The sequence below is a fragment of the Cyanistes caeruleus genome, chromosome 9, assembly GCF_971803275.1.
Source record: "Cyanistes caeruleus chromosome 9, bCyaCae1.hap1.1, whole genome shotgun sequence".
NCBI lineage: Eukaryota > Metazoa > Chordata > Aves > Passeriformes > Paridae > Cyanistes > Cyanistes caeruleus.
Window position 1 is genome coordinate 32,758,575 of NC_141709.1, and position 17,590 is coordinate 32,776,164.

General features: G+C 50.0%; 1 protein-coding gene across 1 annotated transcript; it reads left to right on the top strand.

Moving 5' to 3' along the window:
- The first annotated feature begins 14,019 nt into the window (after positions 1-14,019).
- On the top strand, positions 14,020-16,062 carry FOXD3 (forkhead box D3). The gene has a single exon (XM_086841935.1). It carries the CDS (start codon positions 14,570-14,572, stop codon positions 15,761-15,763), a length of 1,194 nt encoding a protein of 397 aa, XP_086698061.1. The 5' UTR covers positions 14,020-14,569; the 3' UTR covers positions 15,764-16,062.
- Positions 16,063-17,590: the final 1,528 nt, after the last annotated feature.

Genomic DNA, 17,590 nt, shown 5'->3' on the forward strand with positions numbered 1-17,590 from the left:
TTCTCTCCCATTCAGACACTGTATTAATGCTGCTGCATTGGACCAGAATTTTATCTTTCATTTCCACTTTGTTTCTTTGGATGGGCTTCAGCCAGGCTTTGAGAGGAGGGGGGTCAGAGCTGAGCACTGACAAAGAGCCTCATTCACAAACCACCAGCAGCCCCATTGGCGACTTCTCCCAGCACCCCGGAAGCAACTTGGCCATGACAGGAGAAACTTGGACATCAGACAAACTCCAGATCTCCCCTGCAGCGATTATTTCCTGATAACTCCGTGTCTGCACTTCCAGGCACTGCACTGCCTCTGACATGGACTTGCAGACTCCTCTTGTCCAGCTCAGAGACCTTAGGCAGAAGCTATCACAAGCCATCTGCCAGCACCATGCCGGCTAAGGTGCAATTATTTATTAAAAAGACTTTGCTTCCTTCCAAAAAAATGTCTCTGATGAAGTTAAAGGACTCTGAGCCAGCCTCACCAGTGTTTCTTGGTCTGTATCAGCAGGGATCTTGAGCTCTGCTTGGGAGCTGAGCACAAGAACTGTTTGCCTGTGCCTGGCACGCTGCAATGTTACATCCCAGAGGGTGGGGAGGGTTTGGGAGCAAAGAACAGCTGGTGGGTGCCCTTACCCCTATAGCTGTGCCCCTATAGAGTCCCTGTCAGTGCCCCATTACTGGGGACAGCCCAATCCCACCCTTCTGCAAGTCCCTTGTGGGGAGCACCAGGAAGGACCATTGTGGCCAAGGTACTGGTGTGTGTTTGCAAAGCTGACAATAATTTATCACATGGAGCCAAAGGAGCTCCAGCCCAGCCAGCACAGGGGTTTTCAGCAGGTGGCAGAGAGAGTCCAGACCCCTTAAGTGAGGTGGCAGCCGTGGTAGTGAAATATTCCCAACACAGAGGTCAACAGCAGAATGAGAAGAGGTCTCCCAGTCAAAGAAAACCCACCTAAATCCCAGTCTGCTGCAAGCAGCACCACCTTCTCCTTGGAACAGCAGGGACACCTCCCCAGGGTGGAGTATGTACAGTTCAGAGCTCTCAGCAACAGCTTCAGCTCCCCAAATCCTTACAGTGAGAGGAAACCTCTCACTGAGGTTTCATTTCCCATGGTGAATCACCATTTCCCACGGTGATTCGACACATCAAAGCCAGGCTCCCTCCTTTAATTTCTCTTTGGTGATGCTTCTCTTCCTCCCCATTGCTCAGATGGAAACCCTGGAGCAGCTGGAGAGGGGAGCCAGATGGGAAATGAGGACCCAAAGCAATGCAGGCACCCCCATGGTGGTGTCCCCAAAACAACGTGGGGACAAGGTGGCCGTGGGTGGCACAAGTCAGGCACAGAGCTCTCTGCTCCCAGCCTGCCACAAATCAGCACCCAAACAAATGTTTCATGCAGCAATAAACCTGTTGAAGGCATAAATTAACTGCACAGCAAGGTTATGCTTTGGGAATGTCTCCACCACAGCAAAAGGATCTGCTGTAGCCAGTGATTAGGTTTATATTACAATGTGGCTTTTAAGGCTCACTGTGCTGAATAAAAATTTAGGCAATTAGTGCTCTTATTTCTTAGGAAGAACTGCTTGCTATCGTATATTAATACAGCTTTTGCTCAATTAAAATTGTTCGCAGTCAGCAAAAACAATTTCTGCACTGTAATGAAATAATGAAATAATTATATGCAAGGGAGGACTTCTGATCTTTTTAATTATTCTATTCTTCATTTTTAAAAGGGCTATTTCAAAACGCACTCTTATAATTGATTGCTATAAATCAGTCAGGAGCATTCTAAGGATCATAAATATTCTAACTTTTAAAAGACAAAGAAATGCTAAATATTCAATGAAATCCTTCAATATTCAGAAAATTTAATCTAGGGTAAAAGGATAGACTGCTCTTTTGAAAATAAAAAGTAAATTTGTTGTCCTGTGAAAAATGAAATATCTTGAATGTCAGTAACAGAAATGGAATTAACAAGAGATCTTTTTATTGTTTTTTAAGGTCATTAGGCTGTGAATTCTATAATTATGGAAATTGTCAGTCCAGTTCTGTGGAGTGTTTGCTCCCATCCATAAGGTATTGGAATGTTCAATCAGTCTCTCTCGTGGGAAAGTTAGGTCATAACTGTAAGTGTACCAGCAAAATTGAATTAAGCAAAGAGATTTCATTAGTATTTATAGCCAGAAGGCATCTGTAAAAGTACAGGGCAAAGAAGTTATGTGGAAGTCAAAGGAGAAAAAAAAATGGGTTTCTGGTGACAAAGGCGAATCTGAAAGAGATATAAGTGTATAATGAATAAGAGCTATTGAGCGCTGCTCCAAGGAGGGAGTTGCAAAGATGTCAAATATTGATTTTCTTGTGTATGCCTTTGGACTACATATGTAATTGTTTGGATTTGCTGTCTTCATGATACAACAATATTTGTTGTTGAAGGTTAAAAAGCAGAGTGTGAAACAACCCAAAAAAAGTCTGAAACGTGTTGGAGAATTATAATAATTCCAGCAGCAGGGTTGCAGGAGCAGAATCTGGACTTCTGAGCAAATAAACACTTTTATGACAGGCAGTTGTGTATTGGAAGTGTCACTCCTGGAGCTGCAGAAACACACACTGAGTGCAAGGCCATAGAACCATATTGCATTTATTGATTGAAAATATATAATTTGCTTCTAATGAGCCTCTCTGAGTTTTTATACTGTGAAAATATTCAGAGATCGGGTTTAGACGTGCAGAGTGTCGCATGTGCTTTTGTACAGACAAATATAATCCTCATTTGTGAGTTGTTTATTGAGGAGTGTCAGTGCTTCTCAGTGTTTACTGAGAATGCGTTTCCTGATGCTGATTAACATCTTAATGCAATAAACCTCTTGAAATGTTTTCATCCTGAAGAAACAAGTGCACAAATCACCTTCAGAATTATTCTCCTTTTCAATAGTGCTGACATAGAAATTCTGGATATTTCTGCACAAGAGAGGGATGTGTGACTGTTTGGAGTGACATTTTCCACGTGTGATCCTTGCAGTGGCATGCAAATAATCAAATCTGTACTGGCAGCTTTGTCCCTGCTCCCAGAGGGATGTGGATTTCAAGAGAAGAGAGATATCTTGGAGAGCTAAAAGCAAAGGGTGGCCCTGGAAAATTGGAGACAGCCCAAATGCCAGAGACCACCTAAATTATTCAGTCTCATTTCAGGTGCTCAGGTTGGGAGGTGGGGTCTTTATTTTCAGAATCTGAGAGAGTCTGACAATCAGCTTATAGCAAAGAATTCCCAGTGAGGAGCAGTTTGGAAGAAGCCCAAAACCCAGCTGTAAACAAGAATAAGAATGGAATCAACCTCCCAGTGAACCATGGCCGTGATGAATTTGGTGTCAGAGCTCCCTTTGCTCTCCGTGGGGCTGCAAGTTCATCCTCACCTGTAAAGAGAAAATCCTCAGGGATCCAGGGAAATTTGCAGTTCTCCTTAACTTGTCTAAACAGTAAAGCTCTCTCAGGGATGAAAATCATTTTTTCCTAGTCCAGGGGTGTGACTTGCTGGTTCCTTCCTCGTTCTGTCCTGCTCAGCCTCAGCTTTCATCCAAGTCCCTGCTGCAGAGCCCTTCTCAGTCACAGCAGCAACTCTGCATGCTGCAAGTGTGGGGGGATCAGGAATTCAACTTCCTCCTGTGCAGTAAGGAAAGAAATTTGGAATATTTTGGCCTGCCTCTCATCTGGAGCAGTTTTATTCTGCCCCTCGCGTGGTGTAATTCTGTTTATTCCATTACCCACAACCAGCAGTGAGATGGGATTACAGCACAGAGAAATGAAATTATTTTCCCAGGGTTTTTCTAAGAAAACCAGGAATAATAATCAACAGCTCTGATATCTAAACCTATGCACACTTCTCCAGGCTATCCTACAGTATATTTCCCTAAATTCAACAAATCATCCATAAGAACTAACCTGCAGAACATCCCTTTCCTCCCTAGGAAACACCAACAAAATGAAATGAGGATTTGTTAATCTTAGGTGAAAATACTTTCTAATAAGGCACATTTTTTCAATGAAAATAACATTTCCAAACCTGCTGAACTGGGATTGATTTTGCAAACACCCCCAAGAGTGGAGGGCAGGACAGCACCATCCCTTCTCCAACCCCAAATCCTGCTGCCTGTTCTGCCGAGGAGTGAAGGGGCTGGGAGTTTTTGGAGCCCTGCTGTCAGAGTACAATGTTGCCTAAGCAAGCATTAAGAGATTATGGTAATAATAGGTGTGCTTACTGCAAATAAAAGGTTTCATTAATCAAGCCATACCGAGATAAACCTGTCAGTGGACAGAGGAAACTAGAAATCAAACGCTGTGAAAGTTCTGACAGATTGTTAAATAGAAACCCTTTAAAACTGAATTTAATTTACTGTGATATTACAGATATTTATGCATCAATAGGCAAGTGCAGATTGAGTTCGGAGGTCAGCTCTGGTGCTTGAAAAATAAACGTGCAGAATGAAACAGAAGGTGACAGTTACCTTTGTCAGAAATTACAGTTTATTAAACTAAATATGAAGCTCTCTCATCTGGTTCGTGTTAAACACCAAGGCACGGGGCTGGGGGGTAATTTACTGCAGTAGATTGGTGAGGGGATAATTATGGAAACACTCCCCCTTTTTTTTTTTAAAGTTGGCTTTATAAACTTTAGCAGAAGGAACCAGGAACAAACACTGCAGCATAGGAGCACAGTCAGGTACCAAAGGGCAGCAAGCACAAAGACCTTTCAGCAAGATTATTCACAAATTATGCCATTAAACCACCGCTCTCCTGTCAGGCAGTGGGGTTTCTTTACTTCTATCTTAGCATTTATTTAATTAACTTCTCCTCTTGAACTTTTTTTTAAGTTCTCCATTTTCAGATTCATACCTTCCTCAGAACTGGGACACTCCTCTTCCTCGTCTTTCTTCCTCAGCTTCAGGAAATCAGATGAGCAATGTGAAAGAAGCACGAATTTAAGGAGATTTCTGTCCAGGTCACTCTGGAAGCAAGTTGTACAAAGTTGTTTTTGAAGGGAGGTGCTGTTCACCCAGGCAGGAGCAGCTCAGCCTGTTCCACGTCGTTCTTTGAAGAAATAAAACCTGAAGACTGGTCACTGAAGTGTTGTGGGCAGATAGGAAATAAACCATCATTCCTGTTTCTAGCAATTCCCAAATCCCATACTGACAGGCATCAGCCTTTCCACCACTGCATCCATAGCTAACATTAATATTTAACTTACACACAACGGTTGTGTGGTTTTATTTCAGATAGCTGAAATTTGAAGGGAAAATTTGGACCTAATAATGAGCCAACGACAAGGCTGCTTGACCCTACCAAACACAGAAAAGAGTCCTTGAATAAAAGCAGTCCTAAGTGAAAATAAGTATGTCAGTGCTATATGAGATGAACATATTTATCTGCCAGACTTACGTGAGATCATATCTAAATACACAACTCCAAAACATATAAGTATATTACATTTCACACACATAAGAAACATGTAAATCATGCAGGATATGTTAGCTATAGCTATGCTGGACATATGTCCTTCCCAGAATGACAGCCTGAAAAATCCTTGCCAACTCAGGGAAAAACTCCTGCAAATAATTACTGCAATGGAAGCAATGCCACGAGTGAAGTTGTTCAGGATCCAGCACAGCTTGATGAGAAAATGCCCTTTTTTTGCATGCAGGAGTACAGGGCTGGGCCATTAGTTATTAGAAGCCTAATTAATTAATTAATAAAAGCCAAAGCAGTGGGATAGTGTGACAAAGTCTCAGCCATGAGTCTCCTCTGGTCATCCTCTGAACATAAGCAGCATTTGTTGAACATTTCCAGCCTGAAGCCACTCAGGAGCTGCCTTTGCTGCAGCTTCAGTACAGGAATGACCATTGCTCCAGGTCCAGGTTCACTAAGAAATAAAAATAAAATGGTAAAATCTATCAGGAGAAAGGCAGGAAGGAAGATATTTCATATATATGAAGATGAAAATTTACCTTACAAATTTGAACAAGGCCTGTGTGGAAAATGAAGCTCTAGCTCAGTGTTAGAATATTGTTAACCTGAAGCACATATTTAAGTCTCATTAATTTACATGGTTTAAATGCTATGCACCTTTAGGCACTGGAAGGGGTTCTAAAGTCTCCCTGGAGCTTTTCCTTCTCCAGGTGAACACCTCCAGCTCTCCCAGCCTGGCTCCAGAGCAGAGAGGTTCCAACCCTGGGGCAACTCCATGGCCTCCTCTGGACTTTATCCTGCAGCTCCACGTCCTGATGGGACCTGGAGGTGGGTGGGACAATCACTTTTGCCACAAGAACCATGAGAATGTGCCCTGAGCAATGATCTCATCTGGGTTTTGAGGAGGAAAACCACAAATTGGAAAGTTTTAAATAAATCCAAGGAGCCAGAAGGAGCCCTCTCATAACCGTGGTGTGCAAACCCTCCAAGTGAACTCTCTGTGAGTATCACAGAGCCATTTTCACCAGGAAAAACACAAGGAGAAGGAAATAAACAAGTAAAGAGGAGCCACAATGGGTGTGAGTTTCCAGCAGAGCTAAAGACCCCTGAGTCTGTGGCCAAGGGCTGGGCAGGGATCACTCCCCACCTCCAGGACCTGCTCCAAACCCAGTGGCAGCATCCAGAGCTCCTGCCCCAGGAGCAGGCAATCCCAGCTGGGCAGGACTGAGATTTTTATCCCCAGGCAATACTCACTGCTCCTTAGCAGAGAGCAGAGACAGCCCTCCACGTTTTATTTATTTAGATGAGTTTACAAAGCAATTAAGACATTTTGGCAAATGCTGAGGTGCAGATTTCCTCCCTTATGATAGATCTTTCCTGGCTTTTTTTTTTTTTTTCCCCTGTCTCCTTCTGGACAGATAAATGTTTCATGGTCCCACAGACATATTTTCTCTCTGCCCAGTTGCTCAGAATCCATTTTGAAATGCCTGTGAACTCTTCTATCATGGAATATTTGAACAAGATCCCCTAAATAAGCTTTATTTATGGACTGCAAATACTGTTTGACCAGCTCAACGTGTTTCAGCACCTCCTTAGCTGGAATTCCTCTTGGAAATTTTCCTTACCTAGGAAAAAATCAGGAAATACAACAAAAAATAATAATAATATTGATGTGTTTTAGGGAATAAATACCTATTCTACACATGCTCCAGTTTCAGTTGGAAATATACCACTTTTTAATGATTTTGGTCAAAGTTGAAACGCTCCCTGCTTTTATCTGTCCTGTCCTAGACAGGAGCTAAGTTGCCAATGTGTGATTTCAACATGGAAGTGCTGGAAAAGCTCATCCAGAAGCTTCTGAAATCAGTAGGGTTTTACAGCATGCCCTGGAAGGCATTAAAAGACTTTAATAAAATGTTTAATGAAATACCTCTAATAAGGTGAAGGATCTAAATGGAATTTGCAGAAATGCCCTGATGAATGAAGCTGATGAAGTTTTGCAGGGGAAGAAAGCTGCAGCTCTCCTGGAAGTGTGTTGCCCCAAAAAATTAAAAATAGATATTTTTTGGTCTTAAAAAATAGATTTAGGGGGGAAAAAATAAAGCATTTTAAAATAAATTTTAATTTTTTTAAAATAATTTTTTCTTTCTGAAGCTGGTGCTTTTTTTTTTCCAAGAAGTTTGTGGAGGTCACCAAGTTTTCAAAGAAAAATTGTGATCATTTCATTCTGTGTTTGAAGGTGGAGGAGGAGAATGTTGGATTGGCAGGTCAGGATGGCCCTTTGGTGACTGCCCATGCTCTTCCTTAAGCCAGAACTTGCAAGATCTTAGCAATAAAGCAGATTTTCTTTACCAAAAACAATCAAGGAGTCCCCTAGAATGTGTTACAGCACTCTCCAGATAAGGAGCTACCTGGTTTAGCAGGTGAAGAGGTGCTTGGGGAGTTTTTGATAGAGAGATTATGGACCTGATTACATTAATACCTAACATGGGTTTTAACCTGCATTTTGGGTAAAATTCACCGTTCTGCAGAAGGCCCATAAAAGGCCTGTGCACCACTTAATCTCCACCAAGGCCCCATTTGGATGGTGCAGGTGGAGCTGGGGTGATGCATGGGCCCCATCCCTGATCCATCAATAATATTCCATGTGTTGGGGAAAAATATTAGCGGAGTAATTTTATTAACAACAGCCATAACTCAGCGCTTGTCTTGCCGCGCTTAATAAAGGGAATCGAGGGTGTTGTACACGAGCCAGAGGAGCGGCTCACAAAACTATCCTGCTAAAAACAAACAAATGAAACCCTGGGAAGCAGAAAAGCACATGGAGGAGGAGCTGGCTCCCACCAATGTCCTGAGGAATAAAATGAAATCGTGGATCTCACCATGTGGGAAATCTCCCGGGAGTGTCTTGTGAGTTTAAGAGCAAGCCCATGGAGAGCTCCCAGTTTTCAGCAAAGGGATTTCCTCACAGCTCTGGAAATCCTCTTAGCGTCTTCATTTACATCTCTCTGGCCAGGGGAATAACTGAGAAAACAACCCTGCTGCGTTTTCCTCACACCTGCTGCCTACCTGCGAGGTCGGTGTGAAAACACACAGGAGCGGTGGTGTGAAAGGAGCTGCCACTGCTGCCTCTCTGTGGATCCTCTTTTGGAGTCGTGTCCCTTCTTTTTTTGTGTTGCATCCCCCCTTTTGAAGGCGTGTCCTCGGCACCACTCGTACCATCCCTTTGGGCCACGCAGAAATGAAGGAAAAAAATATTTTGTTTTCATTTATTCGGTTCAATCAGGGCGTTTTGACATAAAAAATCCTTCATTTTCACATAAAATCTTCCCTCCTAAGCCTATCCAGAGTGCCCTCTCCATCCATAAATGGAGAAATTGCCAGGTTTGGAAGGAGCAAGGGTGGTCTAAGCACACACCCCTTCCCAGAGCAGCCGTGCCCTGGGGGATGAGCTGGGGGTGTCCATGTGTCACCCCAATATTGCTGTGGAGCAAGGGCTGGGGGTTGCCTTGTGCCTCCCCCCACAGCCCCCCAGCCAGGGTCACCCCTTCCCACCCATCCCTTCCCTCCACCAATTTAAATCACCCAAATTTAAAGGATTTTTTTTCTCTCCTCTATATTTATTTATGCCTCCCAGTACAGGAGCCTCCTCCAGGGACAGGGATGTGACAGGCTGTTTGGGGGATGAGTTTTAACCATTTTTTGGAGATGTCTGGGGACATGAGCAGGGCCCTTCCAGGAATCAGCACTGCTGGATGCCAGGGCTGTGTGGGACTGCAGAGTGGGTGCAGGTGCTGGAAGCCAAAATTGGGGATAAATATCCATTTGTTTAGAGTGGGGATTTGCAAAATGAGAATCTGAAGAACAAACGAATTTTGACTGAACGACTGCCAAATGTTTGGGTGTTTTTTGTTTTTTGTTTTTCAAATCAGGTCTCAGCTAACTTTGCAGCCCTCTTGCCCAAAAGGCGGCCGAGCTCCTCTGCTCACACAGCCTCATTTGCCTAATAATAATTCTGCATTTTAACTTATTTGATTAATTTTGCTCTCTCCTTGCTTTGTAAAGCACCCAAATCTCTAACCTGTGCCAGGCTGCACTCTTCTGACCCTTTTGATTTTATTTGGTGAGTCCCAAGAGGATACATCATGGGGACACCTGAGCGCTGCTGCCTGGTTTTGGCAGCTCCCCGGGATGGTTTTTTTGCCTGTGTCCAAGTCGGGGATGTCTCTCTGCGAGCCGAGCTGAGCCAGCAGCGCTGGGTGTCCCTGCACCCGCACCCTGCCAGCTCCCAGAGGAGGGAAGGGACGCAGGAGGCAATGACCAGCGCCAGGACCTTCAGGAAAAGGAACCCCGAGTTCGAGGCGATTGGCGGTTCTGCACGAACACCTAGGCTGCTGTTTGGATGCGGAGCAGGGAGAAGCTCCGGGTGAAAGCGCGGGGGCGGTGGGAGGATGGACACGGTGCGGGGCTCAGCCTCTCCCCGGCCCCGACGGCGGGGGGAGAATGTGCGGCTCCATAAATCCCCGCGTGTGACCCGCACATCCACCCGCATCCCTCCGAGGGGCCGGCCGGGGGGGTTCGTGCCTCGCCCCGCCCGCCCGCGGTCCCCCGGGGCCGGGAGGGGAGCGGGGCAGGGCCCGCGGGGCAGCCCCGGCACCTCGGCCCCGCTCGGAGGGGCGTGTGTGCATTTGGGGGTGTCTCCCAAAGGGGAAAAGGCTGCGGAACGCGGAAAAGCTGCGCCTGCTGAAAGCCAAGCTCAGCGGGAAAGGCAGCGCGCAAAGAGCGCGGGGAGCCGCGGACCAGCCGGGGGAGGCGCAGCATCCGCGGGGTGCGGCCCCCGTCCCTCCGGCAGCGCCCAGGGTGGGAGGGGGGATCCCCAAAGTTGCCTTCCCTGCGCGGCCGCGCATCTCGCACGGGGGAGAGTCCCGCGGCCGCGGAGCGCCGGCCGCCCCCAGCTTGGGTTTCCCTAAAGGCGAACTGGGGCTAAATAATGGATCGATCTAAAATTAACCGGAGGAATGGAAATGCTCTAAAAATAAGCCAGCAGCTGCCGTGGTCGCAGCCCCCCGCTCCCGTGGGGAAGGGGGAGCGGGGCCGGCCGCAGGAGGGGGCGCGGGCAGAGCCGGGCGGGCTGCGCGGAGCGATGGCCGCGGCTCTCCGCACCTCGGCGCGGACCGAGCCCCCCAAAACTCCGCCGCCCGCCTCGCTGCCGGCTGCTGCTTTCCATTTTTCTTTGTATTTCTGTATGTTTAATTCTTTTCATTTCTGCACGGAAGGTCCGAAAGCCTTTGGGGAAGCGGCGGGTCGGCTCCCCCGGGGTGTGCGGGAGCCGCGGCCGCGGAGCTGCGGGGCAGAGCCGGGCACGGAGCCGGCCCCGGGCCGCTGCGAGCCTCACCGCACACACACACACTCACACACACACAGACACACTCACACACTCACACACACCTCCTCTTTCCTCCTCTCTGATCCTCCAGCGATCCCATATCCTCCCGGCTCGTCCCTTTTATTCTTTTGTACTGAGGCGCGTTGTCCTGGCCAGCAGTGTGAACGGGGGCTTTGTAAAACGGGACAGATAAAAATGAGCAACATCATATTGTTTGACAGAATGATCCAAAATGATAAAATGCCTTCTCCGGAGGGGGTGAAAATGGTGAATTCCTAAAAAACAAGAGCGTCGCTTCTCTCCTCAGCCTCCCTGCGCTGCTCGCTGTAGCCTAAAGGGATCTGCCGCCTGCACCAGCCCGGATCACATCCAGCCACTCTTTTCATTGGGAAGTCTCTTTTAAAAGCCTTCATTTATTTATTTTTAAATAAATAAAGAAGGGGGGAAGCGGCTTCGGCTCGGGACCCCCCGTTCTCCTCGCGGCGAATGAAAAGCACAGTTTTCGAGAGAAAGGCTCGTTTTGATTAAATCTGACATGCTGCTGATAACTCCATGCTAATGTGAAATAATTAACATAATAGCCATAATTAAAAGCACGCTAACAATGCCATAAATTTATCACACAATTTTACTAGCTTTCTGCCCCTAACTGCTCTCTCATCGTTAATTAAACGTGTTGCCTTTTACAGAATGGATGTTTATACATTTCCAATACAAATAAATCCGAAACAGTTTTGGAAACATGACCAATTTCGTTTTACACTGAGGTCTGCCGGGTTTACGGGCGATTTATTACAATTAAAAAAAAAAAAAAAAAAAAAAGGAAAAAGAAGCAAGAAAGAAAAAGAAAAAAAGAAACCAAACACGTGTAAATAGAGGCCTAAAAACAGAGGGGAAAATTATATATATTTAATAATCTACATCTTCAGTGAAAAGCCCGGCTGGAGGGGGCTCCAGGCCCCACTGCTCGCCCCGTTTCAGCCTCGACCGCGGTCCTAGCGGTCGGGGGACGTCTGTGTGTCCCCTGTCGTGTCCCCTCCCTTGGATGTGTTTATTTTACAGAGATTTCTCACCCGCAGCCCCTTTCCTGCGAGCCCCTTTACCCCCGCACGTTTGTACCGAACGACAATGCTGGTTTAATCCAGGTCAGGTCAACGATTTATATAACTCATTAGTGAAAGTAATAGGCTTAAGGAGCTGAAAGGGGACACCTTTGGTTTCTCCTTCCTTTAAAACGATTACAGAAGCAGAAATTGCCCCAGCCCTGTCTTTCCTCCACAATCCCCCCCACCCCCGAGGCTCAGCCTCCGGATTTATTTTTAACTCGCTTCGCAGCCGGGATCTTGCTTTCCCATATTAGAATCAAATTGAGTTGTAATTAATTTCTCCCTCTCTATCATAACTTATTCCATCCTCCCTTTTCCCGTTGCGCTGCCGTGTCTCTATTTGACTCCGGATCGATCCGGACGATTCAGTTTGTTTTTCTCCTGTTGCTAAATCTATCTGTCTATATGGGCGCCCACTTTCTATTTCTGGCCGTGTCATTATTGTGGGTTTCCACCTCCACAGGAGCCGCTTTAATTGTTTTATCTCTTTACAGGACGCAGCTCCTGCCCTCGCTCACCTTCATCCCTTGAACTTCCACCTGCTCGGGGACTCCCGGCTTATTTGGGAAAAACTTTCCCGATTTCTAGAAAAGCTTTTCTCCTCTCGGGTGGGCTACTTAATACTTTCCAGAGGGATTGCCTTCGAAATGCTGCCCTAAACTTCAGCAGAAGAAGGCCTGGGAGCCTCAGCAGCTCCCGCGGAGGGGCGCGGAGAGGCGCGGAGCGGGGCGGCCCCGCTCAGCCGGCAGCCGTGATTGAACACGGCATTAACACAATGGAGCCCTAATCGAGGGGAAACGTTTCTTTTCACGCTAAGCACCCTAATTAATAGTACGAATCAATTAATTTGACTTTTATTGTGCCGAAGAAAAGCGCAACAAATGGAGCAGGGGGCTGCGGAGTTGGGGTTTTTCCTCCTTTTTGCCTGGGAGGGCTTTTGCGGTGCGGCCGGGTGGCAGGCAAGGAGAGTGAGTGTGAGTGTGAGTGTGAGTGTGAGTGTGAGTGTGAGTGTGACAGCGGGCGCTGCGCGGCTGCGGAGGTCACGGCCCGCGGAGATCCTGGGGGAGACGCGTTAAAAACGGAGCGCAGGGGGGGAAAGCGGCTCCGCTCCCCTCGGGAAGGTTCCCCCCATCCTCCCCGCAGAGGCTCTGCGAGAGGCCGGCACAGAGACCCTTCCGAGCCCCGATGGATTTTGGGGCAAGGAGAGGAATTGCTTTCCCTAAACCAGCGCCGCTCATAGGAAATCGTTGGCTCCTGGAGCATTTTCATAATTTAATTGTATTTACCGAAATCGGACCACACGTGCGGGAAGTACAGGAGCAAAAGGGCTCGGCAGAACGGATTAAAAAGCCAAACCCCGGGAGCCACCCACGGCCGAGGGCCCGGGCGGGGGGTTCCGCACCGGGGCAGGGGTCGGCGGCCGGGCCCCCTCCCGCCCCGCCGGGCGCCTTTCCCCGGGCCGGGGCTTACCTGGGGCCGCGGCAATACGGTCCTCACATTCACACACACTCCCTCATTTCCTACTTTTTCATATGCTAACGCCCGCAATGATTAAGTCGTTAACACCTCTGGAAAGAAAGAAAGGAAAAAAAAAAAAAAAGAAAGAAAAAAAAAAGTAACCGGCTAAAAGGTTCTTTATTTATAGTTTTCCTTTGTTATTTTACGTCTTTTTTATTTCTCCCTGCAACTAACCTAATAGATTAATCAATAGCTATTCTCTGATCTTCCTTTCCCAGCTGGTGCTGCTGCAAAAAAAAATAAAAAAAAATATAAAAAAAAAAAGAAACCCACGGAAAAGTGGTTTCAAAGCCCAAACTTGGTGCTTCTGAGCGCTCTTGCTGCGGCGCATCCGAGAGCCGAGAGCGGCCGCGTTTCCGCGGGGGCCGGGCGGTGCCGGTGCCGTCGGGGCCCGTCGGGGCGGGCGGAGCGGAGCCGCCGCCGCTCTTTGTTGACAGTCCATGAAACAACTCGAGTTTTGCATGACTTCACAGCGGGGAGCCTGACGTCAGGCGGTCACGTGGAGCCGCCTCCGAGTATATCTTTAACGGGAAAGTAATCTATCAGGCAGTCGGGACCGCCGCGCTGCCAAAGTGGCGAGCGAGGCCCCGCGACCCCCGGCCTCCTGCCCCCGCCCCGCCCGGCCGCCGCCAGCTCCGTCCCCTCCCTCCGCCGAGGGGGGGAAAAAACCGACAGCCAAAAAAAAAAAAGCCGGACGAGAGGAGGAAAAAGGGAAGAGGAAAAAAAAAAAACCAAAGCAAAAAAACGAGCGAGCCGGCGCGGAGGGCGGCGGAGCGGTGCGCGGCGCGGCCGCGGAGCGGAGCGGTGGAGCGGCGGCGGCCCGCGGAGCGGCCCCATGCGCGGCGCCCTCGGGCGCGCATCGCGGCGGGCGGGATCCGGCGGCGCCGCCTGAGCCCCGATGCCCGGCGGCGGGAGGTGACCGGGCGGCCAGGGCAGCCCCGCGGACGGGAGAGCAGCCCCATGCCCCGCGGGGACGGCGCCGCGGGGCGCAGCCGGGCCGCTCGGGTGTAGCCCCCGGGGCCGGTCGGAGGAGCGGCGGGAGCGGGGCGCGGGGGGAGCCCGGTGCGGGCGGGAGGCCCCGCCGCCGCTCCCCGGCCGCCGAGCGGGGATGACCCTGTCGGGCGGCGGCAGCGCCAGCGACATGTCCGGCCCCGCCGTCCCGGCGGCCGAGGATGTGGATATCGACGTGGTGGGCGAGGGCGACGACGGGCCGGGCAAGGACAGCGAGGGCGAGGCCGGCAGCCCCGCCGCCCTGCCGCGGCTGCCGCTGGACGAGGCGGCGGAGCTGGCGCTGCCCGCGGAGGCGGGCGCGGAGAGCGGCAGCAGCGGCAGCGGGAGCCCGGCCGGGACGGCCCCCGGCAGCGCGGCCGAGGGCGGCAAGGGGGGCGGCGAGGAGGGGGCGAGCGGCGGCGGCGGGGCAGCGGGGCAGAGCAAGCCCAAGAGCAGCCTGGTGAAGCCGCCCTACTCGTACATCGCCCTCATCACCATGGCCATCCTGCAGAGCCCGCAGAAGAAGCTGACGCTCAGCGGCATCTGCGAGTTCATCAGCAACCGCTTTCCCTACTACCGGGAGAAGTTCCCCGCCTGGCAGAACAGCATCCGCCACAACCTCTCCCTCAACGACTGCTTCGTCAAGATCCCCCGGGAGCCCGGCAACCCGGGCAAGGGCAACTACTGGACGCTGGACCCGCAGTCCGAGGACATGTTCGACAACGGCAGCTTCCTCCGCCGCAGGAAGCGCTTCAAGCGGCACCAGCAGGAGCACCTGCGGGACCAGACGGCGCTCATGATGCAGGGCTTCGGCGCCTACGGCCTGGCCGGACCCTACGGCCGCCCCTACGGGCTGCACCCCGGCGCCTACACGCACCCCGCGGCCGCGCTGCAGTACCCGTACATCCCCCCGGTGGGGCCCATGCTGCCGCCCGCCGTGCCGCTGCTGCCGTCCAGCGAGCTCAGCCGCAAAGCCTTCAACTCCCAGCTCAGCCCCAGCCTGCAGCTGCAGCTCAACAGCCTGGGCGCCGCCGGCTCCATCGTCAAATCGGAGCCCAGCAGCCGCCCGTCCTTCAGCATCGAGAACATCATCGGCGTCCCCGCCGCCAGCTCGGCCGCCAGCGCGCAGACTTTCCTGCGGCCGCCGGTCACCGTGCAGTCGGCTCTCATGGCCCACCAGCCGCTGGCGCTGGCCAGGACCACCGCGGCCATCGCCCCCATCCTCAGCGTGCCTACCAACATCATCGCGGGGCAGTTCCTGCAGCCCGCAGCCCCCGCCGCAGCCGTGCAGGCCAAGTGGCCGGCGCAGTAGCCCCGGGCCGTAGCTCCGGGCAGCGCCCCGGGGAGCTCCGGCCGCCCCCTCGGGGCTCCGCGGCCGCCCGGGCTCGGAGCAGCAGCGGGCACCGGCCGCCGCCGCTTGTACATATTTGTATCAAAAATCACTGACGTTGCTTTCGGGGTTTTTATTTTTCTAAAGAGGCGAAAATGACGGTCGCGATTAGGAGCTGCGAACTTTCACTTTTTTTGAAGGTTCCGGCGCTCCGAGCGGTTTTATCCGAAATAAACGAACACACGAGAAAAAAATAATTGTATAAAAAAAAAAAAAAGAAATAAGCGGGGAAAATTTTAAATATTAAACGAACGAACAGGGAAAAAAAAAAAAAAAGAATTTTGGAGAGAAAAAAAAAAAGGAGGAAAAACGCTGTCATTCTATTATAGAAGTCTGTTTATATATGAATGAATATATGTATTCTAAATGTTATCCCTTCGTGTTGTACACAACTTTGTAAATAAATTTTTAAAATGCTCTGCCCGTCTCTGTGTGAGCGGTGTCTTTGTGACCCCGGCCCGCAGGACGGGCTGCGCGGCCGCGGAGGTCGGAGACGCGCTCGGGGCGCGGCCGCGGATCTCCGCTCCTCCGGTACCGCGGAGCTTTGGGTTCCGCCGGTACCGGCGCTTCCCCCGCTCCCTCCACCCGGGCCGGGATGCGCCTTGCGCGGCCGCGCAGCCACAGCTCCCGGCCCCGCTCCTTCGCGGGGCCGGCATCACCCAGATTCCTTCCAAATCCAACCTTCCCCGGCAGATCCGAGGCTCCCGCGAGCGCGCTGTGATGTTTCCCTAAATATATTAATTTTTCTCGGCCTGACTTCGACACTACATCCCGGCGCTGCGGCATTCCCGGCCGGAATAGGTACGCTTCGGGTCTGCGGTCGGAGCTAATTATAAGGGAAATTATTTTAAATAAAACAAGTTGGGTCGATTTAATCAATGTTTACTATTTATTTTAGAGGGGAAAAAATACATATATATATTCAGGCCGCGGCCGTGCGGTGTCCGAGCGCGGATCTTTCGTTTAGATCAGGGAAATAATCAGGCTTAAAGCAGCGATTCTTCCCGCGGGAAGGGATCGGCCTTTCCCAGTTAATTCCCAATAACTCAGCTTTATTGTCAGCTGGGAAAATTAAAAAATAATATACATACATATATGTATATTTATTTTCGAGGCTAAAATAAAGAGACAGTCAAAATGAAAAAAAAAAAAAAAAAAGAAAAGAAGAATTAATATGTAGCGTTATAATATTTAAAGCGGCGCGTCGCGGGGTTGAGCCTGCTGAGATCTCGGCGTCTCCTGTGCACTGACAGTGTTTGGTGCTTTATTATCTCCCTCTTACAAAGTTGAATTTTTGTCACCTCGGGAAACCGTCGTGAATTTTGCTTTTCCGCTCAAATAATTCGTTGTCTTTGTTAGGAAAATCGGCGGCGTAAAATACAGGCGGGATGCGGGATGCGGGATGCGGCAGGCTCGGCTTGAAGCAGGCGCTTATTTCCCCTCCAACAACTCCCCGGCAGCCGTGGATTTAAAATAAATATATAAATAAAAGTGTCCTTGCTTTCCTGGTAAGCAGTAAATATTATTTCTTCCTAAGTAAATATTTATACCTCCGCATACAGAGACTAAAATAAACCGAGCAGCCCCGGTGATGAGATCGTTTGAACTTTATAAATAAGGACTCGCTAATCATCTGCCGGGGACAGGGAGAACCTGGAGGGAGCGGGGACACGCGGGGCCCTCCGCGGGCACCCGCGGAACCCCGCGGAGCGGAATGTGGCGGTGGCAGAGGAACGAGTTGTTTCACAG

Bases quoted from the DNA above. Each gene is read 5' to 3' on its own strand.
- FOXD3 (XM_086841935.1), top strand. From the start codon at position 14,570: ATGACCCTGTCGGGCGGCGGCAGCGCCAGCGACATGTCCGGCCCCGCC.